The 26,047-nt window shown below is 39.3% G+C and overlaps 2 protein-coding genes across 2 annotated transcripts in view; one reads left to right on the top strand and one right to left on the bottom strand.

Annotated features, from left to right (window-relative positions):
- Positions 1–1,762: 1,762 nt before the first annotated feature.
- Positions 1,763–6,476, bottom strand: si:dkey-30e9.6 (uncharacterized protein LOC564083 homolog). The gene is made up of 4 exons (XM_047329630.1): positions 6,464–6,476; positions 6,054–6,298; positions 4,522–4,659; positions 1,763–2,260 (listed from the first exon to the last, which is right to left on the bottom strand). The coding sequence occupies exons 1-4, from the start codon at positions 6,474–6,476 to the stop codon at positions 2,174–2,176; spliced, it is 483 nt and encodes a 160-aa protein (XP_047185586.1). The 3' UTR covers positions 1,763–2,173.
- A 6,604-nt stretch (positions 6,477–13,080) lies between these two features.
- Positions 13,081–26,047, top strand: part of vwdel (von Willebrand factor D and EGF domains-like) — a 28,676-nt gene continuing 15,709 nt past the window's right edge. Inside the window, exons 1-11 of the mRNA XM_035608153.2 lie at positions 13,081–13,342; positions 14,468–14,658; positions 16,900–17,131; positions 20,065–20,139; positions 21,310–21,539; positions 22,631–22,720; positions 23,001–23,148; positions 24,073–24,287; positions 24,457–24,530; positions 24,724–24,997; positions 25,754–25,950. Of these exons, the coding sequence (XP_035464046.2) occupies positions 13,270–13,342; positions 14,468–14,658; positions 16,900–17,131; positions 20,065–20,139; positions 21,310–21,539; positions 22,631–22,720; positions 23,001–23,148; positions 24,073–24,287; positions 24,457–24,530; positions 24,724–24,997; positions 25,754–25,950 (1,799 nt within the window). The 5' untranslated portion in view covers positions 13,081–13,269. The remainder of the gene's footprint in view (positions 13,343–14,467; positions 14,659–16,899; positions 17,132–20,064; positions 20,140–21,309; positions 21,540–22,630; positions 22,721–23,000; positions 23,149–24,072; positions 24,288–24,456; positions 24,531–24,723; positions 24,998–25,753; positions 25,951–26,047) is intronic.

The following is a 26,047-nucleotide window of genomic DNA, read 5'->3' as shown; positions in this document are numbered from 1 at the left end:
GTAGAGAGGATAACAGAGCAAACAATATCCATTAAAGTTATTTCATGTACGATTAGATAACACATACATAGAGCAGGAGTGGTGAGAGATTCTATATATCCAGATATTCAGAATGGTGTCAACGTTAGGCTATAGATTTAGAGTAACGCTAGACAGAATTCATTGTGCCGCATAAATGCATTACAATAAAATGGTTGAATAAATAATAGGTTTAAGTTGTTTAAACAAGAGTTCCTATCTGCGGTCATGAAATAACAGTGTCTATGCCCTTCTGCGTTTTTAATGCCATGCAATACAGGGGAGTCCGATGCTGAGAGAGGAGATAAAGAGGCAGTATCCAGTGAGACAACAGCAACCCAGCAGAAGATCCAAGAGGTACAGACAGATGCTAGTGTAGACGAGGAGACCGATCATTTTGATTATTTTGCTCATCCTAAACCACAGGATTCTGACACGTTTTCTATTACCATCCTCAGCAACCCACAAAACACCCCCTGCTAACTTAAGTTTTTCACAGCAAGCATGGCACCAACCGCAAGTGGCTGACATACAGTGAAAGAACACAATCACTGTATTGTTCTGTGTGTTTGGCATTTGCACCTGCAGCAAGTGAAAACATGGAAACATGTTCATCAGCAGATAGAGGTGCATGAGAAATGTAAGATCCACAGATATAGTGCTGATGCTTATTTTCTGTTGGCTAAAATGGCAGATGTAAAAAGCCTTCTGGCTGGCAAACATGTCTCTACATCATGAGCAGGTGAAAAAGAAGCGTCAGGTGATGGAACGCTTCATAGATGTGATAAAAGTCATAGGCAAATGTGGACTTAGTTACAGATGGGGTCAAGCAGAGGCTGCTTATACTCTAGAAAATACTGCAGTCAATCATGGCAACTTTCTAGAGTTGGTCATACTTTTGAGCCGGTATGATCTGTGCCTTCAGCAGCACATTAGCAGTTGTATTGAGCAAAGCAAGAAGCTTCATGACACTGGTGCAAAAGGTAGAGGTTCTCTTGTGACTGTACTTTCAAAGGACATTGTCGGCAAAGTTGTGGATGTTCTCAGCCAGGTGATAAAGGACAAGATTACAGATGAGGTTAGAGAGGCAGGATTTTTTTCAGTTCAAATTGATACAACCCAAGATGTCACATCAAAGGTGTGCACCAGTGAGCTATCATTGTCAGATAAGTCACAAATACCATTCATGAGCGGTTGGTCGCTGTGGTGGACTGTGAAAAATCCACAGGCATGTATTTCACAGAGCTGCTGAAACACACATTAGACAAACTCAGCATTGACATTGGCACGTGTGTGGGCAACTCCACTGATGTTGCAGCAAATATGCAGGGACAGTACAAAGGGTTCTCTGCATTTCTCTCTGCCTTGAGACAATGTATGTTGTGATTTGGCACTATACAAATACAATTGAATTTAATTGAATTGAATACATACTACATACTTCTTTTGTTTTCCCTGTTAACACAGGTCAATACAAGCTTCATTATTAATAGTAAATACATCTATTTTTATGAGATGGAAGATCCGATGAGTGTTTGAAAGAATAACGTGGAGTTAAAATAAGTAGAATACATGGCAGCACATGGGACATGTGGTTTAATGCAGAAAGTGATATGTCTTTCATTTTATATTTAGTCCATGATTTGTATACAGAGTCACGGATGACTCATTAAACACATATGTGCAGCTATGACAGATATGCTTCAAACATGTGCAGGCTTCACATGTTTACAATTCTTGGGGTTCTGAAGGAGCAGCTGTCGGTGGTCCAGCGGGCTTCATCATATGGCGCTGTGAACTCCATGCCACCAGTCACTGCATGTTTTCATGCGGCTGTCTCTGCCCCTTCTGGAAAGACCTCTTCAGTTTCTCCACTCAACAAAAACATAACTTCTGAGAGTCGCAGATTGTTGATTCTGTTTAATGTCTTGTATCTCATTTCAATTTGAATTGCAAACTAAAGTAAATCATATAGCTACCCTGAAGATGGTTAAAAAACACATTAAGAAAAATTTGGAAAATGGCAATTTCACATTATCCATTGTAATTGGAACTTCATGCTTTTGAAAGTATATTATTATCTTCTTATTTACCACATTTCACTAATGAATGTAAATAAACTCACGAAACAAACAAATGAAATATAAATTTAAATTCATAATCTATTTTTCCAGGATCTTGAGAGTTTCTCTTCCACCCGGTCCAGGAATGCACTGTACGTTCCTCTTCTTCTTCGGTGTCTCTGAAAAACAGACACTGTCGGTGTTAGCAAGTGTAACATTAATGTAGGTGTAAATCGAACCTGTTTTAACCGCTGTAAATTTCGATTAGGTTTGATTCCCAACGCTGGAAGTAAGAAAACAAAATGGAACACAATTCACCAGAAACCATGTTGTTTGCTTGTTATAATAATAATAATGATCTACATGTACATCCTTGCTTTTTAAGAACTGATGTAAAGCATAAAATAATGAACCCTTCTGGTAACATGTTTCTATGATCAAATGCACTGATCATCTGTGGGGGAATGATTCAAATAATTAAGTTATCATTATGATGTTAAAAGGAATTGCCTAGTGCAATGGTGATAGAAAACCACCACCCGTGCTTATATTATTCCAATAAAACTTGCCAAGGCCAGCCCAAAGCATAAACGAAAAAAGCGGCTGCCACTGGGGCCCACAAGAGCACCAATGTCCCTCAAAAAAAACTTGCTTTAAAAAAAGTATTTATTTTATTATATACATTTTATATTATGTCAATGGCAATCATACAAACAAAGCACTCATATGTTAACGGGTTGGCAAGCTAATGCTGGTTTAATCAATTCTCAATGCTTCTGTCAGAGGTCCCGTTAATGCTCATGCATGAGCAATGTAACAATGGTCACGATACAACCACAGTCAGTCAGTCAGTCAATGGAAAAGGCAGTAGTGTATAAAGATAAAGCCAATGTCACAAAAAAGGGGACATATCCCTCTGATGCAGAGTAGGCCTGGGCGATATGGAAAAAGATCTTATGAATGAATGAATGATTATTTTTTGCAGCGCATGGTACTATTCTCACGCTACTGAATTCCACGGCCCCAAACAATGTCCTCGTCTTTTGAACATTGGGCTGTGTCCATCGGATGTCTTCCTCGGGAACGCTGTGGCTCGAGTTGATATTTTCTGTCGTCATTTTCTCTTTTATCTCGCGCCCACTCCTGACGTACTGATGTGCACCACTGCAGAAGCCCAAACATTAACACACGACCTGCTGCTTCTGCTACGCTCTGCGCTGTGTGCATCAACCTAACCTGACCTATATCTATTTTAGCCATATGATTGGTTCAGCACGGCACTATTCTAATTATGATTGGCTGTTCGCATAACCAAAACAAGGAGGAGAATAGCTCCCTATATCTTTCCCTAGTGATGGAAAATGACAGACGGTGGAACAGCCGAATTGACCAAAACAACTCAGCCTCGAAGAGAAAATGAATCATGTTGACGGAGGAACAAAAGCAGGAGAAGCAGTGTGATAGAAAAAGAAATTGAACAAGACTGAACCTATGACGGACCCGGAGAGATCCAGGACTTGAGAGGCTTCAAAAACAACTTGAAGATTGTTTTCTTTCTACTAGATCAGTAAGTTACACAATCATCCTACTTATCAATACTACTGAACGTTTAACTCAAGGTAATTTGTTCAAATTGGAATTTTTACAGTTATTTTCTGCTTTGGACATTAGCCAGGCTGCTAGCATTGAGTTGGTCATGATGCTAATACTGCCGCGCTGAGAGACAGAAAACGAAGTAAGAGCTTTAGTGTACAAATGTCTGTTTTGCATTGGTAGCAAGTTATTAATACTTATCAAAGACAATTATTAATAATCATAAACATTTTACTAGAAATTAGTCATTTGGGGCACCACCCTGTAAACAGGGACTAATTAACCAAATCTGTGAAATCTGTCTCGAAGGGGTGTTCACTTAAAATTATCAATATTTATGATATTGAGATCATAAATTTAGCAGTGAAAGTGTGAATCCGAGCACTGACCCTCCCGACCAGCAGTTATTACAACACAATGTGCACAATATATCACAGACAACCTCTCTTTAAATATAGCAGTATTATAATAAAACGATATACATAAATTATACACAAGCATAAATTTACATAAATGGGTGTTTGTGTGAGCGCTAGATAGCATAGGCTTGGTGGTGCTAGCAAGCGCTAATTCAACCTGATACATGCTAATGCTAGGATACAATTGTGTGCGTGGATGTGTGCGCGTGAATGCTGTCAGATTCCACAGTGCTTGAGAAAATGTACTCTCCAGCAATGCATGTGATAGCTTTTGCATGATTAGGTAATCATGTCCTTTTAATCTATACAGTACACAGTGTGCATGATGATTACAGGATCTGGGGTTGTTTTTAATTCAGAGCCTGTGACAGTATGATTTCCAAAGTGATCACTTGTGCAGATATGATGTTAAAACATTTTATACTCACAGTGTAGGAGGCGGATTTTGAAGGCCAGGGTGGCTGAGGGAGGATGAGCCTGGCATCCCATTTAGGCTCTGCAGGTTTATATGTGTCCATCCTTGTCCTGGTGTCCCTCAATCTACAATTTATTTCAGATCTGCTGGTCTGCACTGGGGGAAAAAACAAATATTAATTTGAATGTCAATGAACTGCAATTTAAGATTCAATAAGTTCTGTTGTCACAGATTTTACGAGTATAATCGTGACTGAAGCTCTGTCGCAAAATAAAGTTGTTAAGCAAGTAATAAAAGAAGAAGAACAATGATAAGGATAAGATAAATATACAGTAAAAGCTTAAATGTTTATTTACAAAATAAACACAATAATAAATAAATAAAGAATACTCATTACAAAGACATAATAAGAATGACAGCAACTCAACAATTAAGGGAAACAAGGTTTTGACTGAACAAGACAATATATATATTTATAAATCAATTTGTTTATATATAAAAGTTGAGAATTAGAATATCAAATTTTGCAACAAAGTTTCCAAATATATATTTTTTAACTCCTGCACACGGTCTTTACTGTGGGTTTCCTACATGCAAAATTAAGGAATTAATAACAAAGATCAATTAATTATAATATATACGAGCACATATAATAATAATAATAATAATAAGAAGAATAATAATAATAATAAAAATAAGCCTTCATGCCATACTGTACATGAAGTAAAATAGCCAAAGTGAAAGTTTAAAAAGAAATGGAAATATAACTGATTCCATTTGTAGATGAACCTGTAGGGATACATTTTTTATATTTTTGACAAAGATAATAATGTAAGACATTAAAAAATTCAATAGAAAAACACTATATTAATGTATACATAGACATACATAAAATAACAATAATCAAATTTCACCTCCCTATCAACACTACAGTATATCCATTCATTCAGAATTCAATCAAAGTCAAACTGATTACATTTGTACGAGAAAATATCATAGCATATCAAGAAAGTCAACAGTTGTATTACAAAAACCCTCTACAATGCAACATATACATATAAAAGACATCATGGAAATTCATGAAACATCCCTGCAAACAAGAAAAAATAAATAGGCCTAATGGAATTTCAGTTAATCTACTTACTTGTATCCAACCGCTTTAATTTCAAATTTAGGTCACCAGGATCCCTCTCATGTTTCGTTATTAGTCTGGAATGTCTTCATCAAGCTGAAGTGAGAGGTTCAAAACAAAAAGTTGAATATTATAATTGTAGCCAGGGACCCAGATGAATTCTGGGACCTCATTTCATTTGCTCTGCCAGAATCATTTGAGTATTATTCTTATTGCGCCTGGTTCGTAATTTTGTGTTTACAGCCATCTTGTGGTCAAATCAAATATTACAAGCTTTTCTTAAAAGAACAGCAGGTAAAATATGTGTGACCCTGTTTGCCTTTCTGAGTCTGTGTCTATCGCTATGTCGTGTACAAGGTGCCCATGACAAACATGTAAGAAAGAAAACATACTTTGGGTTGACAGACACTTACCGGTCTGAAGTTATGAAGTTTGGGATTCTTGTAAGGTTCAGAAGGAAACTTTTCCATCTTAACAAACATGAGCTCGGACTCCAGAACGCCAGGAGGCCTGTGCGATGTGATGAACTTCGGAGGGTCTTTCCTCTTGTAACTTTCATGTAAAACATTAGGCAGTATTACTCCAGCCGTCCTATTTGTTCCATTGGTTATTGGGGCTGCTACAATCGCACAGGGTTTTCTTTCTTTCCTCTGAGGGACTGACAGAGATCTGTACAGTCTGAGAGAGAAATCCGGTAGCTTGATGCTCCCCCCCCCCCGTCTCTCACTCTTTGGGAGCTTTAAATATTTACTTCTCGCAAGGCACAGGTTTTGACTTGCAGAGAACTGGATTTGACTTTCAAAAGAGACTGACGGCAACAAACCATATGGAGCCATCTTTAATTGTTGATGGGAAACGCGATATCTGCTTACCTTTAATTTCAATCCCTGGCCGGCCAACGTCTTGAGACTCCACAGAGTTTGAAGTTGTCGCACTGTTTGTACCTGTGGAACACAGTGGGAGCCCCCTAGAGAAAGGGGCACCAGGGTTGATTACTGGCACACAACAAATAAAAAAAGGCTGCTTGGTAACAAAAACCTTTAGTCTTCTTAACAAAAGAAGTAAATTGGGCTGAGCTCAATAGGACATTCAACAAAAACAGAAAACAGTAACTTAGAAACTAAGCGTCCTCTGAATGGCAGAGATCCTGGCACCTTGTAATCTTTTTTTTTCACCTTGTCTATGTAAAGACATACAGCAGAAGGTAGAATATCTATTTAGAGATATAGCAGATTAGGAGTTTTTATACAACCATTTGAAAGATTTACAGTTTTGTTCCTAATTCATGATTAGGACGATATCAGGAATCAGTAAACAGTAATGTTAGCAAGTATTTCTATTTATACTATTTTGTACTTTTACATGACCAAATTTCAGAGAAAAATACTCAACCTTTTGCTCTACAACACTTGACAACTGGAGTTACAGGATATTTTGCAGGTCCACACTATTAATGCAAAATATTATTTAAAAAATCAGATGCACTATCATAGATTAAGTTTATAAAGAGCAATGCATCAGTATTATAATCCGATAATATGATATAAATCATTCTGAAGTGGGTTAATCTACATGATGAATACTTTTTGGCACTATAAGTACATGTTGCAGTTAATGCTTTTGCACTTATTTGAATGATCAAATGACAGAGTTTTATATTGAATACAGTATTTCTACACTGTTGAATTGGAACTTAATATAGAGAACTTCTTCCACCACTCGACAGCACCATCTTATCAAAATTGATGTAGGCTGGTGATGGTACAGGAAGTAACCTTGATGCTACAGGAAGTAGCCTTGATGCTATAGACAATACATTACATTCATTTAGAAGACGCTTTTGTCCAAAGCGACTTACAATAAGTGTATTTAACCATGAAGATATTACCCAAAAGTGCAATAATGAATAGAGTGCATAAACATTTATCAAATAGCTTCAAGTGCTCATCTAGAATTTTTGTTGTTGTTGTAAATAATAAATTGAGGGGGTAAGGTGCAGTCTGAACAGGTAAATTTTCAGTCGGAATTGAACATTTATTTTATTTTATTTTATTAATTGGAATACGTATATACAAAACAAATATGGCATCATATCCATTCATTTACAAAAACCAAAAAATGTAAAATAATTGCCATAGGGAACAGCAAAAGAGGAGAGCAAAACTGAACTGAAATGCATTCAACATAAACGCAATCAAAAAAAGGAAGATGGAAAATAAATAAACAAACAAAAATAAAACAACCTTAATTCGTTAAAAAAAAAAATAATTAAAAAAAGGAAGGGGATTCTATGTTGTGGATATAAAGTTTAGCCAGAAATAAAATTATTCCTGTGTATATAATAGTTCCTGATTTCAGTTTTTCAATATCAAACCAAATTTAATAGAATCTCTACAAGCGGCCTACAGCTCAGAGCAGTCAGCGACCAGATGATAAGACAGTTCACCCTTGTAAAATAAATTCCTTCTCTATACATCATTTGTAAAGGTGAGTGACTGAGGTGACTGAGGAAGAGGAGAAATCATGGTATACGGCAGAGAAAGCCAGGTTCAGTCCATTAGACGTTTGGAGGACTAAATGTTGGAGGTCATGACTTTCATCTAAAAAATGTAAACGTACGGTGAGATAAACTGTCTCGGTGACAGGATAATGAATGCTTCCAGTACATACAGAGTCTCGGGAGGCTGCGATACCGAGCTGTTGCCTCCTCCAGATTTCATGCTGCAGTCGCTCTGGATCCGGAAGCTGTTTTATGTCAACTGTCGATGTTTTTTACAGACTGAATCTCGCAGAAAAAAGTCAGCAAATAGTCGAGAAGTGAGCTTTGAGAGGAGGAGGCTGTTTTTCCTCAATGCCACCACTGTAGTCATTAGTCTCCCATCATGTTTAAGTCTCCGGATGCTGTTTATGACTCATTTGTTTGAGTTTTAGAACTGGTGATCCTGTCCATATATATATAATTAAAATCATCTTGTTTCTTTTTCTTGCTCTCTGCTCATGTGTCAGTGTGTTTGAAATTGTATTATTGTTTTGTATTAACAGTGGATGAAATCAGGGCTCGCTTACAATGATAAATTGTAAGCGATTCGTCTCAGAGCTTTTGAATGTCTTTCAGCTCATTGTTTTGATTTTTGGAGGCTTCAAATGTATTGTTTCAGTTCACACTAACTGCACATCACTGTGGTTTCCAGCAGCAGCAGTTTACTGTGCTGTAACTCCACATCACCAAAGAGCAGAAAGACAAAGTAGGCGACTATAGCTGGTTAACCCATCTGAAGTGTCAGATGTTTCCCCCAGGAGACCAAAACAGAGCTTAAAGTCAAGTAATTATTGGATTTGAATTCATCTAGTGGACAGAAGCACAACTCCAAACAGATGGAAAGGTTCCTCTTTGTCTGCTGGATGTGTAAAATGGTGGCTATTTGTTTGAACACATTCGTACTATCAAATTTCTAAGGTGACATGTATAGGCTATGAGACTAAATCTTATGAGTGGCTGTGGCTCATAAAATAGAAGGGGTCGTCCACTAACCAGAAGGTGAACAGTTTGATCCCCGGCTCCTCCAATCCGCCTGCCCAAGTGTTCTTGGGCCAGACACTTAACCCTAAATTGCCCCTAACAGCTGTGTCCATAGTGTATATAATGTATATAAATTCGAATGTGTTATTTATTGGTCCTTGAAGTGACCACTAGATAAATTATACTTTGAATAAAGTTAGTAGGCGACTATGAATTAAAATATTTGAAAACAGTAAAAAGCCCAAATATTTTTCTGACTGTCATGAGGTGCAACTATTATATAATATAAATATTATCTAATCTAAAACATGTTTTTTTTGTTTTGTGAACACGTCACAAGCACAGGTTTTGAGGTCATACTGGTAGAAAAACTGTAACATCTGAGGTCAGAGCTGTGACTTACAAGAGCCAGACAGAACGGAGAGGAGATCATTGTTCGTGCCGACTCTGACAGCTGACACGAGGGGGACAAAGGCAACAAGAAACCTGAGCTGAGGCCAAAGTGCACCTGTGAAGGAGCCGACCTCGCTGCCCCTGTTAAAAACCAAGAGCCGCCACCTTCAGGGGCTCCTCTCAACCTCTGGCCCCTCAGCCCCACTTCTGAAGAACTTCTGCCATTGTATCCAGTGACATTAAGAGCCGCCTTGCAATCAGTGGCACAATTACAGGAACCTTTTGTCAGACTTGACCGGAGATGTTGCCATTGACCCTGCCGTTCAGTGGCCTCAGAGACGTCTCCATGTCACTCTGGCACTGTGATGTAGGTTAATTGCATTGTTGTTTGAGCAATTTTGAAAAGTACTGCATATGAATCAACCTGTAACACAGAGAAGTTTGTAAATGATGTCTCTTCCACTGCAGGAGGAGATAAAAGCTGAACCTGAAACATTATCCAAGGCTGAACTGAAAAAACTGCTGGTATCATTTCTGGACTTTTTTTATATTCCGTTCTAACGTCTGACTGTGTTTCATGACCTCCATCTGTTTTTACTGTTCATCGAGCGTCGTCATTGAGGGAAGAAAGGAGTTTCAAGTCTCTGCGATCACTGCCCGTCCCATTCGATCAGACGCTCTTCCTTCTGTACTTTTTATCCTGTCTCTGATAGATGAGGGGAGATGCTCTAAATCAAAGCAATCCACAAAAAAATCACATGCAATAAATGTGGATACATGAGCGTGGTCAATAAATCATGTCATGACCCAGCTGCTCTCAGGTCACATTTGTTCTCTACAGTGACAAAACACAAAAGCAGCACAGAGCGACCACACATTCATTAGCTCTGATGGTCGCTCTCCAAAGATGGAAGGTAAAACTACCAACTCAAGTATCTAACTTAGCTCATAGTGGAGGTTAAGGTAATTATATACTGTTTGCTTTCCTCGCATCATTTAGCTGATATCAGATTTCCCACGGGGACACTGCACTGTGCTGCCATTCCTCCCACGTCTGCATAACTGATTATAATGATGGAAAATTGCACAAAATGAGCTGATGAGGCATTTAACCCTCTTTGTTTACAACTTTCCTTCCCCAAAAGGAACAAACTCATACACGTATGTTCGCTTGACATAGATTCATGTTTTCCATCCAAGAGGCCAATTGAGATTTAATTGCCGGTTGTGTTAGGCGTCGGGGTGTGCCGACGGAAAGAAAGTGGGTTTGTACCTGATGGCTATTCCAGGCTCCCACCAGGTTGATGGTCCAGGAGAATTTATGAGGGAGGGGTTGTATATCCCTCCTCCACCTGGGAGTCAAACAGATGAGCGTCAGGCACCTTCAAGCTGCACTGGGAGAAGACAGGAGGATCAGTCTACGACATTCACAGCTGTCAGACTCCTTTTAGATGTGCAGAAGGTTTATTCAGCATGAATCACTAAAGATTTTCTCACTGAAACCTCATGGTTTACTCTTTAGCAAAAGCAAAATCTTTTCTTTTTTTTGAGAGTTTGATAAAAATGTTACCAAAACAATCATCTCCAACAGCTCGCTGAAACACGGAGATAGAAAATCAATCTTAAATAATGTCTTCATTGTTTGAGTCAACAGCTTCTTAAATATGAGTAATCTGATCATCGTAAACTTACTATATATGGGGCTGAATACATTGGGGTCTGGGAAACAGTGATGGACATTTTTCAAAACTCTTTATTATCTTGTGCTCAATGGGCTAAAGGATAAAACAACTAAATGAGAAAGACAATCTTCATATTAATCCATAATTAAAAATTATTGTTAGCTGCAGACCTGCATTGTAGTTGCATGGATTTCCAGTTTATGATTTTGGTAATAAATGAACTGGTGCATAGGATAATTTTCTGTTCAATTCCCTTTATCTTATAATCTTCATCTGCAAAAAAAGGATAATTTTTTGTCAAAATTCTTGCTGAAAAATATATATTCTTTTTAATAATTAGAATTGATCCATCGCTTCTTCCATATCACATTTCCTCTACTAAAGAGATTAGTTTCAGGTCTTTGACAGAACAGTCAGCTCCGGCTCCTCTGCTCCTGCTTTTAAAAAAAACAAACACATCCGAGTAGCACGGCTGCAGTTACAGCATCAGAAAATGGAAACAAGCAGCTTGGAAGGATGTGAATGTGATATCTGACTTGTCCAAAATCCCACTCCTTGGCTAATGCTGCTTGCCTGAAAAATGCAGCATGAGGGCCATCTGTTTTAGTGGTTTGGAGTTCTGACTAATGAAATATCACTGGTGGGCCAATAGTGAGGCTCCATGATTAGACCTTCAGTCTGCTTTTCTTCCGTCCTTAGAAAGAGAGGAAATAAAATTTTACAAAGTGAAGCTGATCCACATTATTTTGGTTGTATCAAATATTTTAGGACTTTTTTTAAACCTCCCTGCTGTTTGGAGAGTATTAGCTTCAGGATAACCATCTTGACCCTGACTAATCTCTTTGCATACTGTATGCAACATTGCATAAAGTTTTACAGGATGCATTTGGACTGCAGTCTTTATTTCAATACTCAACATGTGTTTTTGTGTCATATACCCACTGTGCAAAAGCTTTTAGACACTTTAGATGTTTTGATTCTTAGATTCAGAGACCATGTATATTCAGAGACCAGAAGAACAAGGAGTAAGATGGTCTTGTCCTCACAGAGCCCCGATCTCAACATCATGAAGTCGGTCTAGGATTACACAAGGAGACAAGACGCTTGGAACAACCTTCCTCCCAACTTAGACAAACTGTGCACAAGAGCAATGAGGATAATTGGTGCTGTATTAAAGGGAAGAGGTGATCACATGAGATATTGATATGATTTACTTTGTATGCAGATGTTTTGAAGGTGTGATGGCAGAGCAATTGTGCAGAGAAGAATGATGGCTGGATTAAGATTAAAAACAATAATTGAAAACAGAAATACAAAACATAAAAAGAGTCAAATTAGCCTAATATAAATATTTTAAAAAGTGCATTTTGAGCTGGTGTGAAAGTGAGCTGTGCTTTTTTTAATTTACGTAGAATATTTACATTGCATAAAAGAAAATGAATATTCTTTTTAAAGTTGTGACTTTTTGGTGGTAGGCTTTTATAATGATAATTATTATTATGACCTCCACTAATTCATGTATTAGGTTCTTACATAGGCCTACACTTGTAGATTAAGATGTTTAGTTTTTTCCTTAAACCTGCTCCAATAAGTGTAATTAATATATATATATTTGCCAGTATCCGGCAAATACACAACGTAACCACTTTGACTATTTGCACAAGTCAAACCAAAGTGTGAGCCCAAAATTGCCAAATTCTGACTCTCAAAAACAATGTCGATCTTCAATGACTGAAAAGGAATCCAGTTTCGGCCTAACCGGGGAGTCCTCCAGCTCGGTGCGGAGGTTCTGGAGGTTTGGGTCATGAGACGGTGATGCCCCTCCTAACGCGCTGTGATGCTGCAGCCTGCAGGCAGTCTGTGGTCAGCCGCTGCAGCTCCTGCAAAACCTCCAACGCGACGTGACTGGAACGAGAACCCTCCGGATTTTTCAGTTCGTTTTCGGGGCGATCGGGAAACAGCTGCGCTCCTCTCTTCCCGGGCGCACAGAGGACTTTTGGTGAATCGGTGCCAGTGGCTGGTCACCGCAGCACGATGCGACTCCAAACTCTTGTAAAGCTTCTCCGGGTTGTGTTTTTCTTTCTTAACGCGATGCACGCTCAAACGGGTAAGCTCAGTCCTTTAAGTTATTTTATTTTTTTAAACAATAAAAAAAAAAACTGTTGTAATGCGTCACAGAGGTGCACTGATCACTGTTTTCACAAGTTTAACGGACAACGGTGGTGATGATGACTGCCTGTTTCTTCTGTAGAAAAAAAGTAACACATTCCCACATTTTGAAAACCAAAAATTGGATGACAAATGTGATGTAATCACCTCAGGACTTTTATTAAAAGAGCTGCATGATTCCTCGGGTATAGTTTTTGTCACTCTGCCGTAATGAAGCTGACCCCTCCTCATCCATCATGTCACTGTCATCCAGAGCCACATAGCTGCCCTCATGGTCACAGTGTAATAATGTACTGTGCTGTCATGGAAAGCAGAGACTCAGCAGTTCACTTTCTTTTCACTCACCTGCCACTTGGAGAGTCTGTGTTCAGGTGATGAGGACGGATGTAGAGTGTTTCTTCTTTCCCTCTGCTCTCACGTTTGTGGTCGTTTGATCTGATGATCATGGTTTCAACTTGATCAAACTCTATAAATCTTCTCTTCCTCTTCCGACCTCCTTGGTCACCTGTTGTCCTCCTGATCTGAGTTTTAAAATGACTCAATTCCTTGATCTTTAATATAATGTATGAAAATCTACAATTTCACAGTAAAATCAGTCTTATTAATGCAGTTAATGTTGTTGTTTCCCAACAACTGCTCCTGCTCCTGGATTTAAAGTTAAAGTAAAAGCCTGTTTGTTTTTGTATAATTAATCAAGAGAGAATAATCTTGAATGGGACACACTTGACAAGGCAAAAATGTTTGTGTTTATACTTTATTTAATTTGTTTTCCACACCACATTTTTTCTGTGCTGTAATCTGTTATTCAATACAAGCAAATAGTTGCAAAATAGTTTCTCGTATGAGTGTCTTATCCAGTCCACGCTGGGCAGCACTGTACCTTTTCATCAGCTTTGAAATTCAGTTGGAAACGTTTATCTTGAATGTGGACCAGCTGGACAATATGAACGTCCTCAATCCTCTCTTTGGCCTGCACAAGGCCGTCCAAGTTCTCCTTCATTGATTTTGACAGTCCGGGTGAACATCCAGTGCTTATGTTGTCTCTCTCTGGCTCTTCTTGCAGTGCTCCCTCCTGAATGTGCACCGGGCGGCCACTCCATCCTTCAGAACCCCTACCGCAGCACCACCTTCAGCTCCAGCTGGCTGCAGCAGTCGGCCCTGCAGGACTTCATCTGCGACCACTCCCTCACTCCGGGCTGGTACCAGTTTCAGATTTTTGACAAGCCAGCCAGCATGCCCACTGAGTGTGTGGAGGTAAATGACCTTTCCTGTGAAACCTTTCGCAATGACACGCACTCCCGTAAGATCTAACTTCCCTGCTCTACAGTATATGCAAATAAACACAAACATCATTTCCGTTTACAAAGACTAAATGTGTTGTTGTTTTTAACTGGCGGCAAGCAACAATGTGCTTTGCCTTGCCTAGTCTGCTGCTGGAAATTAAAAGAAGGAGAAGAAATTAAATCAATTCAGACTGGGTCTATTCCTTGGCGTTTTCCTTGGAAAACCAAGTGGCCCAAGATGTGTTATGCACTCGTAATAAATCTCTATGGGCTCGTCTAAAGAATTCCAGACGTTATGGACAAAGTCAGCTTACATGATTTGTGTGATCTGTATTAGTTTGTGAATGAGTGTGTACTTCCTCTTATGCACAGGCCATCAGTTGAGCCCTTCATTGTGGCCTAGGACACATTCACGTACACATGCTCCTTAAAAAATGTGCCCATATGTGGCCATATCCAGACCATTTCAGAATATGGTCGAGAGTGATTGTATCTCAATGTGTCCAAAATACATCTTGGGTCTGTTAACACCTGAACTTCGAGCTCTCCTCTTGTGATTGGTTCAACCATGATGCACGTTTGCTGGAGGAAGAATATTTTGTGATGTCTATCCTTCACACTGCATTTCCATTTATTTTATAACATTGGGTAGGCCTGCAACAAAATACTTTTTTCATTATCGATCGATCTGAATTTTTGATTGATTTCTCAATTAGTTGTTTGGTGCAAAACAAGAAGTCCCATGTTTCCATGGGTCCAAGGTGACATCTTCAAATGCCTTGTTTTCTTTGATAAAAAGCCCCAAACCCCAAAATATTCAGTTTATGTTTATCAGCAATTACTTTTTTCATATATTTGCTCAAGTCAATGGCTTTTCTAATAAATTGATTATTAGAATAATTGCATAAACCATACATTTAAATTTATGATTGTCAGGCGATGTTTGTCACAGTTACATCAGGGTTATAATATAATGCAGCAGAGACTTTTCACATCAATCTGCAGACCTATGCTAATGGATTTTTGCATCTCAAAAATGCCTGCAAAAATGATGCATTCAAAACTGTGCGAGTGAATGTATAGGCGACTTGTAGTCTTGTTTGGTGCAGCTCAAATTTTTAGAAGCCAGAATTAGAAAATATGGCAGGTGGCTTCATATTCCTCAAGTCTTGCTTGTTTGAATGTTTGACGGCTGTGACCTTAATTGAAGGTCATACAATTCTCATGACCCCTGAAATTAGGGAGGTTCATTTTATCATGGCACTCACTTTTGTATTCTCTCTTTAGTAGCATGTGGTGAGATCCAGAGGTGTTAAACAGAAGTATTGATATATGTTTAGTTCAATTTCAAACATCCACACATGAGTCTGTGAAACCTCTCAAGACTCCATCTGTGACCTCGTGTTGAGAAACTCTGACATGTGACGTCTTGTGTGCCAAAAATTGATGTGTGTTTGTTTGATTTTGCAAGCATTGCTACATTTGGCTTTGTGGTTATTGGTGTGTGTGTGTGTGTGCATATTTATGAAGGGGAGTGCAAGGAGAGCTGGAATGTGTCTAATTTCTTGCGGACGGCCTGCTGTGTAAAGCCTGCTGGATCCATCTGAAGTGTCAGCCTCACCCTGCCTTCCCAGAGCATCGCTGCTCTCCCTGGGTGATGGATACCCTTAGGGGTGGGCAGACGAAGGAAGAAAGGATCGCTGTGAACATGTGTTACATAATAAGGCAATGATTTTACGATGATGTTAAATAAATTGCTAGATTTGTCAGGTCAAGGATTTAGCTGCGGCAAACATTGGCTTTTGTCAAACACATATCCAGACTCATTCTGTATTAGAGGAGGAGTGGTTGTGAATGTTCGTGATATGGTTCAAAAGTGGGTATTGTTTTTATTTTGTGTGTTTTCTTCTTGGTTCCTTTTGAAAGTTTACTAACGGGTTCAGTTTCAAGTTTTTGTCCTCGAGCAAAATGCTGTTTTCAGAAACAGAATACATTTATTGGCCATGTACAGTAAGTAAGGACACTCAAAAAAGTTATAAGGTCCTGTGCTCAAGAGGATTCATTTTGGGAAATAACAAAATAAAACATTTATTATTAGGAGCAGGAATGTAAAAGCTTTCATTCATCTGTCATATTAGACAGTCAGCTTAGACAGTCATTTATGCACTTTAAGTATGGTTACTCTCTTCTCTGTGTCTTTGTAAACATCCAGGTGAACCACTGTGGGACCCAGGCCCCAGTGTGGCTGTCTCTGCGTGAAGGAGAGTCCTTGCCTGGGTCTCTGGAGGTCAGGCAGTTGACGGCCTGCGCTGCCTGGCAGTTCTTCCCGAGCAGCAGCAAAGACTGCTGCTTGTTCCGCATCCCGGTCACCGTGCGAAACTGTGGAGACTTCTACGTTTACCTGCTGCAGCCCACACAGGGATGCATGGGATACTGCGCTGAAGGTATGTCTGAGCATGGGATCCTACTCTGATCCCCTGTATGTTTGCAATGTAATGCTCCTGATAAATCTATACAAAAACTACAGTGTATGTTTGTGCCGCTGTGGGACAGAGCTAAATCTCACTGAACCTTGACTGCTGCAACATGTGATTTTGACCAGGCAGTTTTTCCAAGTTCAAATCCCATGTGAGTAAATTCAGTGTTAACATTCCGTCAGTCTCGCTGGCCTGGTCCTTCTCAGACAATCAGCCTGGTTGTAGTCATGGACAAAACAGTTTTTTCACTTCCCACTGTGGAAGAACAACTCATGAGTGAGGGTAGTTCTTTTACTGATGCAGCTTCATATATACTTACATAATTAATCATTACACAATCCCAAACGATCAGAAACATTGCTGTAAGCCTTGATAATGTGGTATGATGCTTTGTAATGACATTAAAAAGTAAGAATAATATTATGAATCACAATAGCTATTGCTATTACGAGTCCATAACTTTCTACATAAGGACTTGAGGTATATTAATGCACAGTATTCAGTGGCCCTTTAAAGCTGAAAAACAAGATGCATGTTGTTATGGACATAATCAAATTAGTTTCACCAGTTGCAGGATCAGGATCAAGCTGAAGTGCAGTTTCTTTGGTTACCTACAGTTAAATACACTCTTTGCACTGACTAGTCATTTGTTTGTTGGTCATCTTCCTTGGACATGGTTTATTGACAATAATGAATGGAGAGTGTGGTTGCTACACTGTCTTTGTGCCAGCTCAGGTTGGCTTTACGTGAGATAAGGATGGACTCACATCAGGCAAGTAGCCTGGACACATCACAGGGCTGACATATAGGGCCCCATCTTACACCCGAAAAAGCGACGCCAAGCAGCATGCAGATGTCTGTGATCGTTGTCATTTTTCTGTCCAGCGCCCAAGTTGTTTAAATAGGAATTGCACTTGAGGTGTGGTCACGCGCATTGTTATCTTGAGGCAGTGGAAAATGATTCTGCGGATGATCAACAAAAATTCAATTCAATTCAATTCAATTTTATTTGTATAGCGCCATATCACAACATACAGTGTCTCAAGGCACTTTACATAGTGAGGTCAATATAACAATATTACAGGGAAAACCCAACAAATCCCACAATGAGGGAAAAACATGGTCTGCGGTCAGTGGTGCAGTATACAGGCACAATATCGAAAGGAAAAGATGAAGGTTTTGGTCAAATCTTACAGTAGACACGTCCTGCCCTGAATATGACAAACCTTCCCTAAAGTTTAACTGGTGCTGTGGCCTAAATATGATGATGAAATATGTTAATCATGCTTAATGAGATAGTTTAGTGATTTTGAAGTGGGGTTGTATGAGGATGATTTTATGGAGTTTGCAGGAGAAATGGATATTCAATGAGCAAAGCACTTGGCGACGGTGGAGAGAAAAAACTCCCTTTTAACAGGAAGAAATCTCTGACAGAACCGAACTCAGTTGTGGGCGGTCATCTGTCTAAACACCTGAGCAGCTCTAACTATAAGCTTTATCAAAGGAAGGTTTAAAGTTTAACTTTAAATGTAGAGAGGGTGTCTGCCTCCCTGACACAAACTGGGAGATGGTTCCAGAGGAGAGGAGCCTAGTGGCTGAAGGTTCTGCCTCCCATTATACTTTTACAGACTCTGGGAACCACAAGTAGTCCTGCGTTTACAGGGCGAAGTGATCTATTGGGATAATATGAAACTATGAGCTCTGTAAGATATGATGGAGCTTGATTATTAAGGGCTTTGTAGGTTAGGAGCAGGATCTTGAATTCTATTCTGAATTTTACAGGAAGCCAATGCAGAGATGCTAACACTGGAGAAATATGATCTCTTTTTCTAGTTCCTGTCAGAACTCGTGCTGCGGCATTTTGGATTAACTTATTGGGGCATCCTGGCAGTAATGAATTACAGTAATCCAGAAGTGACAAATGCATGGACTAGTTTTTCAGCATCCTTTTGAGATAGGATGTTTCTAATGTTCTTCATATTGCGCAGGTGAAAGAAGGCTGTCCTAGAGACTTGTTTTATGTGTGAGTCAAAGGACATGTCCTGGTCAAAGGTAACTCCAAGGTTCCTCACAGTAGAGCTGGAGGCCAAGGTTATACCATCCAAGGTAACTATATGATCAGATAATGTCTCTCTGAGGTGTTTAGGGCCGAGTAAAATTACCTTTTTTCTGAATTTAGAAGTAAAAAAATATAAGTCATCCAGGCCTTTATGTCTTTAAGACAGTCCTGAAGTTTGTCTACCTGATTAGTTTCATCTGGCTTTATAGATAAATACAGCTGGGTATCATCAGCGTAGCAATGGAAATTTATGAGGTGTTTTCTTATATTGCCTAAAGGAAGCATATATAAAGTGAAAAGTATCGGTCCCAGCAGAGAACCTTGTGGTACTCCATTTCTCACTTTTGTATGAATGGAAAATTTGTTGTTAACGTTAACAAACTGAAAAATATCAGATAAGTAGGACTTAAACCATTCTAATGCTGTTCCTTTAATCCCAATTAGTTCTAGTTCTAGTCTCTGTAACAGAATGGGTTACCCCTTGTGATCGATGGTATCAAATATAGCAAAAGTTGGAGCTCTACTGTTGCAGGGAGACCAACTCTGTTCAATTGTACGCTAAATAATGTACTTTTTTCACTGCTTTAGTTTGTGTGGCTTACTTAAGCTATCTAGGACACAACATCAACACACAACTCCAAGTGTTGAGAGACAAATTAAAAGTGAAAACAAAACCACAGTCTTATTAGACATAGTACAACAAATGAAAAGTTCTAAAGTGCTTGTTGGTGTCAAACTCACAATCTCTTCTCTGTATAATGTATAATCTATGATGTTAATATTTTTTTATTTAAAACTCACTGTTTTTCTCCATCTATATATCTATCTATATATCTAACAGAGATGTCGGACACTTTACCCTCAACGTTGCTGACCTGTGACCCTGACGAAGTGAACGTCGATGGAACATGTATAAGTAAGGATCCTGCAGCTTTGTTTATGGCCTACGCTTGTCTCCTCATGTTAGGTCAAACAGCAAAACAATCAGGAGGTCAGGGAGTTGCCATGTGGTCAGGAATGCACCACCGGCCCCCTCACCGCTCCTCTTAATGAGCTGAGCATGTGTCCCGGTGTCCACTGGGCCTTGTCTCCATGGTGACGGCCTTCAGCCAGGACGTGAATTATACCAGGGCAGGTTTTGGGAAGCTGGCAGAGGTGGAAAGAAAGAGGTGGGGAGTTGAATTTGAGTTAGATGAAAGATCATTGTTTTAAATGAGGGAATCCAAGTTGCTGTGATTCCCGTGCTCAACGTGCTCGTGCTTATGACAAAATTTATGTGGGATGAATAGTAGTATAACATTTTACAACATTGTTACTAAATCTGTCTGGAATAAAAATTAACATCAGTCTCCAGTTGTTGCAAATGTTGTTGATTTGATTTTCGATCGTCTCCTTTTTTCTCTCATCTGAAAAAAAGGAGGTTGGACAACAACAAGAAGTTTGGACAATAAATCAAACTGAAGCCGTAAAAGTTGAGAGGAAGTGGAAATGTAATCCTTGAGGACACGTAAATGTCAATCCTATGGAGAGTGTGATTGTTGAACATCTCCTTTTACAACCTTGGTTATCGTGTTGCTGTCTCTACTCTTAAGAGTAGGGCTTTCCAAGAAAAGTTTTACCCTGGCTGCAGGGATTTGCTCCAATTCAGCCATTAGCCATTTGTGATGTTCGGTGATGAGGCCTGGCTTACAATCTGAGTTTTAGTTTGTACCGATTGTGCTAGATGAGGTTGAGGGCTCAGTGCAACCTACTTTCCCGGTTCTTCCTTGCCAAACTGGGAAAATCATTTATAATTTTTTATGAAGAGCAGAAGCCTTCCCCAAATACTTTTGGCCATAAAATGTATATTCCGACCATTGATGAGGATGTAAAATAGCATTTTCAAATGTGAACAAACCCTTGTAAGAGATGGTTGAAGAAACCATGGACTAAAATTTGATAATGTTGCAAAATTTGGACATGTCATACATTTGCTGTATGAAATCTCCTTGCAGAATGCAGAAAACAATGCTTTATACTATATATAATTTCTTGTATAGTGTAGACCCCACTAATGCACCTTCTCTTTCTGCTTCCCCCATGTCAGCCAAGCAGCCACCCTCTCCCTCTGTACCAGTGATCGTCTCAGAGGTGACAGGTAATACCGTCTACCTGAAGTGCAGCTTTGACAGCAGCTCCAACAGCTCTCTGGGTTACGTGGTGGCCTGGTCTCGTCTCTCACCTGAGGGCAGGAAGGAGGAGCTAAAGCAGGAGACCACCATCCAGACCTCCACCTTCATCGAACTGGATGGCTTCAACCTCCGCCTGGGGGACAAGGTCTGATGCAGGACTGCAGTAACTTTTTTCTGTAACTTAAAGGGATAGTTCAGTGATTTTGAAGTGGGGTTGTATGAGCTACTTATGCATAGTTAATATGTTACCTTATGGAGATGGTTATTAGCGATGTCATTTAACCGATTTGGAGGGGAAATGCAAGTAACGAAAGGCTCAGTCCCACAGGGACCACCGAAAAACGTCTTTTACGCCACATTTTAAATCGTTACCTAAAAAAAGACTTATTTTGTCACTTCTTTAGTTTTCCGCCAGACAGCCGTTTAAGTTTCACGCCTACTTCGGCCATGTATTACTGCGCCAACTCGCTGCGGTAGCTTTGAGTCAAACAGCTGATTTGCGGAGTGATACCGCACCGGGGCGAATTGGTACAGTAAATACATGGCCGAAGCACGCAAGAACGAGAAAAACCCCCCAATAAAGCCTGTTTACTCCTGCAAAAGACAGGTGAAATGACACAAGTGAATATTTACTTATAATTTGCAGATATAATGTATTTTTAAGAACAACTAACATGTTAACAATCCAAATTAAAACAATCCTAAGCTAATCAAAGCTAATTTGGGGCTAACTTAAACTCATTTCAGGCAGAGCTAGCTAGGTTGCTAGCCTACACTGTTAGCTTCGTTTTTGGCTAAAATCATTTTTAGCACTGGCTAAATAGCACTTATTAATAACAACACCACTGTATCTAGCTTATCGCATGCTAGGAAAGATAGTTGACACTCAGGTCCGATTTAACTTCATTTGTTAAAAGAAGTGGGCTTAAATTAGCTCTTGCTAACAGAATTGGCTAATGACAGCGCAGCTATCTAGCTAAGGGTCATAACAATAGCCAATTTTGACCTTGGCTAATTATTATTGAACAGGGCTTATATTTTTCCCTCTTTATTTACTATGTTATTCTTTTCTATCAAAATAGTTTTCAATGACCTTGATTAAGTTTAGTATGCCAATTCGTTGTTCAAGGTTTAAAATGTTGGCACAATGATAAAGAAAATGAATGGTATGCACATTACTGCAATAGAAAGAAAAACAAATGTCTCTATTGCTCTCTCTTTCCATCCCTCTCTCAGATTTACTGTTCCAGTTCCAGTTTTTTCTTGGAGTCCCCTGACGTCAGGGGTGTTTCAGTGGAAAGTCAGGAGTATTTTGCTGGGATTCGGGTATTGAACCATTATCTGAAATTTTTAAATTGTGGTATATCCTGATCAACTGGCTCTATTTTTGGAGTGAAGAGAAACTATGTTTATTTATGTTTTTTGCATCTATGTTTATTTGGTTCTGTTCTAATATATTCCTGTACAAGTGTCTGTAAATAATTAAATTTTACAGTTCAACATTCTGGAAAGAAAAATATTTGTTTGCTCAATAACTTTACCTCTGAATATCATGTGCTGGTTGTAAAGTTTGTATGTTAAAAGGGCTGACGACTATTATATGCAGCTTATACCAGAGGTGATCGTTGTATCTGAGGATGGGAGACTGTATGAGTTGGTGGTTGAGAGCACGGTTCCTGTCCCATGTGTGGAAGAGTCGTCCTCCTCTACACAACAGTGCACACTGTCGCTGCAGCTCAGCACAAGTAGTAAGGGTAAGGACGCACAGTAAGATACAGACACAATAGCTTGTTATTGACCCTGTGAGAATCTGGCAACTTGTCCTATCATGAATGGAATTGGACTGTATTTATATAGTGCTTTTTTAGTCATATAGACCACTCAAAGCGCTTTACAGGAAAGTCACAGTTACCCATTCACACACATTCATACAGTGTTGCTATTCACCGCGCTTTTTTCTATCATAAGCCACAGTAGTTATTGTTGCTTCGCAATCTAGAAATCTAAATGGTGACTCAAACAAAAAAACAGGCAGAAACAAGGTTGTGAGGATGAGGATAAACATAATTTTAAGTAGAGTCTTTAATTAGTTTCCCTAAATTTGACATTAAATAGCATCTGAACTGGTGGTGTTACAACAGCTCCTTTGAATGAATGAATGCGTCAATCGTGAACAGGGCTTTTCATCTTAACCTGTAAACCTGCGTTATAATGTGTTTTCTTTAGGATATAAACATTTTTGGACCGTGAATATTTTAACAACTGTAGGTAAAGAGCTGCATACAGAAACAGCAGAGAAACTCACCATGTACAATATTTTCCTTAAGACTGCAGTCCATCAAATCTTTCAATCCCTATCTTAGACATGTTAGACCTCATTAATCAAAGCTCTCTTCTCTCCTTTCAACAAGCGCATATAGGGGATAATTCTACAATTATTGGTAAGAGATATAAGTGTAGTTGATTGCAGATTCCACTGGATTTACTAACCATTCTGCGATTTAGTCTTAAAAAAAAAATCTGCACAGGTAAATCTAAGAGGGTGTGGAGCGGAGGTCATTTTATTGTACTGTATCTTGTACCGCAGCCAAAGGGTGACTTTAGTCAAATTTTCTGGAAGGAGTTGTCTTTTCTAGCTATGTGTTTTGAATTTTACGTAGATTCTTGTTGTGTTGCAGACGAGGGTTTGTTGGGTGCAGATCTGTCTCTGTCCTCCTGCGTGGTGGATCTGTCCCGGGGCCCCTGCCGGGATGGGGTTTGCAGCCGAGCTCTGATCCACTTCAGCCCAACCACAGACTTTGTCAAAGATGGTAACAGGACAACTCAGATCTCTGTTAAACCCTTCTTCACTCAAAATTTTCTGTGGAACGGATACTCACCAGAGCCTGTCGAGGTAAATAGATCAACCTGTCCTGGTTGAATCAAGGGCGGCAGCCTACTAATTCACAACATTTCAATTTCTGTATATTAGTAGTTGCTGCATCATAATGTTTGCTGCATTTGTACAAGTGCATAATTCTGCATCCTGAGTATTTCATTTTAATTGATCTCTCATTTTTCAGATCACAGTAAAGGATGTTCCCTCAGCCTACTGCTACTCCTTCACTGATCCTCACATTATCACATTTGATGGCAGGTACTTCAGTCTATTATGCAGTAAATTAGGGAACATCATACAATCAACTATATTTATGCAGTTTCACAGAATTCGTTACATATTGAAGTTTTTCTGTCTATTTTTGTAAAATAAAAAATAGCAAATATACAACGATCTAATGACAGGAACCAAATGGGAAAAAGGGTTTAATATTTTCCTTTTTTTCACACAGGCACTATGAGAGCTACCATATAGGCACCTTTGTCCTGTTTAAAAGCACTTTCTGGCAGTTTGAGGTGCACGTACGTCAGTGGGAGTGCGGCAGCGTGCTGCATGCTGCCTCGTGCGTCTGCGGCTTTGTGGCGAGGGACGGTGGCGATGTCATTGCTTTTGACATGTGCAACGGGGAAATGGGGGAAACCAAGCCTCAACTCTCCGTGAAGAACAGAGACTTGAGCAAGAGCGGCATCCGGATCACGGAGTCCTACCAGGGACGCAAAGTCACTGTGAGTGAGGACGAGACAATTCAAAAATACAAATGTTGTTCAACTTCTTAAATTGTTCCATTTTGACTTTAGACCATGTGTATATCATTGTTATCATCATAACATGTTTATGGGGGAATATAAAAATAATAATGTGTTTGTCATATCAAACACTTTTGCTCGTTCCAACATCCCCACCAACTTACAGAGCGCAGCCAGAAAGATATAAAGCTTTTTTGAAACACCAATACTGAGTCATTGTAAGAAGACAAATAAATAATAATGGAAATATGACTGAAAAACATAAAATTACATCCACTACTAAGACAAAAGACATCACTAAAATGTTAGTGTGAGTTGATTGCAGTCAAGTGTAAGGAAAGAAATATTGTAGGTTTCTTGCTGAGAGGTTTATGAGATTATATCACTCAAGTCGTGGTACTCAGTATGGAACTAGAGCCAGGATGCTATTTACTTAGCTTAGGATAAGGCTGGTAGCAGGGTAATAAAGAGAAATAGTTCTTTCTCTGTCACCACAAATTCACATTTTTACACAAATACACAAACAAAATACAACACATTAATTTGTGAGCTTTAGAGGCGCTTGCTGTTTGAGTTTTTAACTTTGGAGAAAGTCATGGATCAAGAGAGTCTGTTTCCTACTAATCTTCAGTCTTGGTGCAAAGCTAATAAAAAAAGTCTCTTGGTTTCAAAATTTAACTGGCTGCTTCATACTGAAGATAAGACGATTATTTGTGTCCATGTGTTTGTCTCAAGATTACTTTCTCATCTGGAGCGTTTGTTCGTGCTGATGTTTCTGACTGGGGAATGAGTCTGACGCTGAGAGCCCCCAGTTCAGATTGGGGTCACACTGAGGGTCTGTGTGGAACTTACGACGGACAGTCGGACAACGACTTCCACTCAGCAGGGGGCACCACACTGGAGGATCTGCATGCTTTTATCTCTGAATGGAGGTCAGTTTTTTTTTTTAAATGTCCAATGAGGAGTTTCTGATAAGATTTGTGCTGTTGTACTACGTTTGTGTTTGAGCCTCTTTCCTCTTCACTGACA

Source organism: Scophthalmus maximus, chromosome 20 (assembly GCF_022379125.1).
Source record: "Scophthalmus maximus strain ysfricsl-2021 chromosome 20, ASM2237912v1, whole genome shotgun sequence".
NCBI lineage: Eukaryota > Metazoa > Chordata > Actinopteri > Pleuronectiformes > Scophthalmidae > Scophthalmus > Scophthalmus maximus.
Note: the sequence above shows the minus strand (reverse complement) of the source record. Positions and strands in the feature narration are given on the sequence as shown.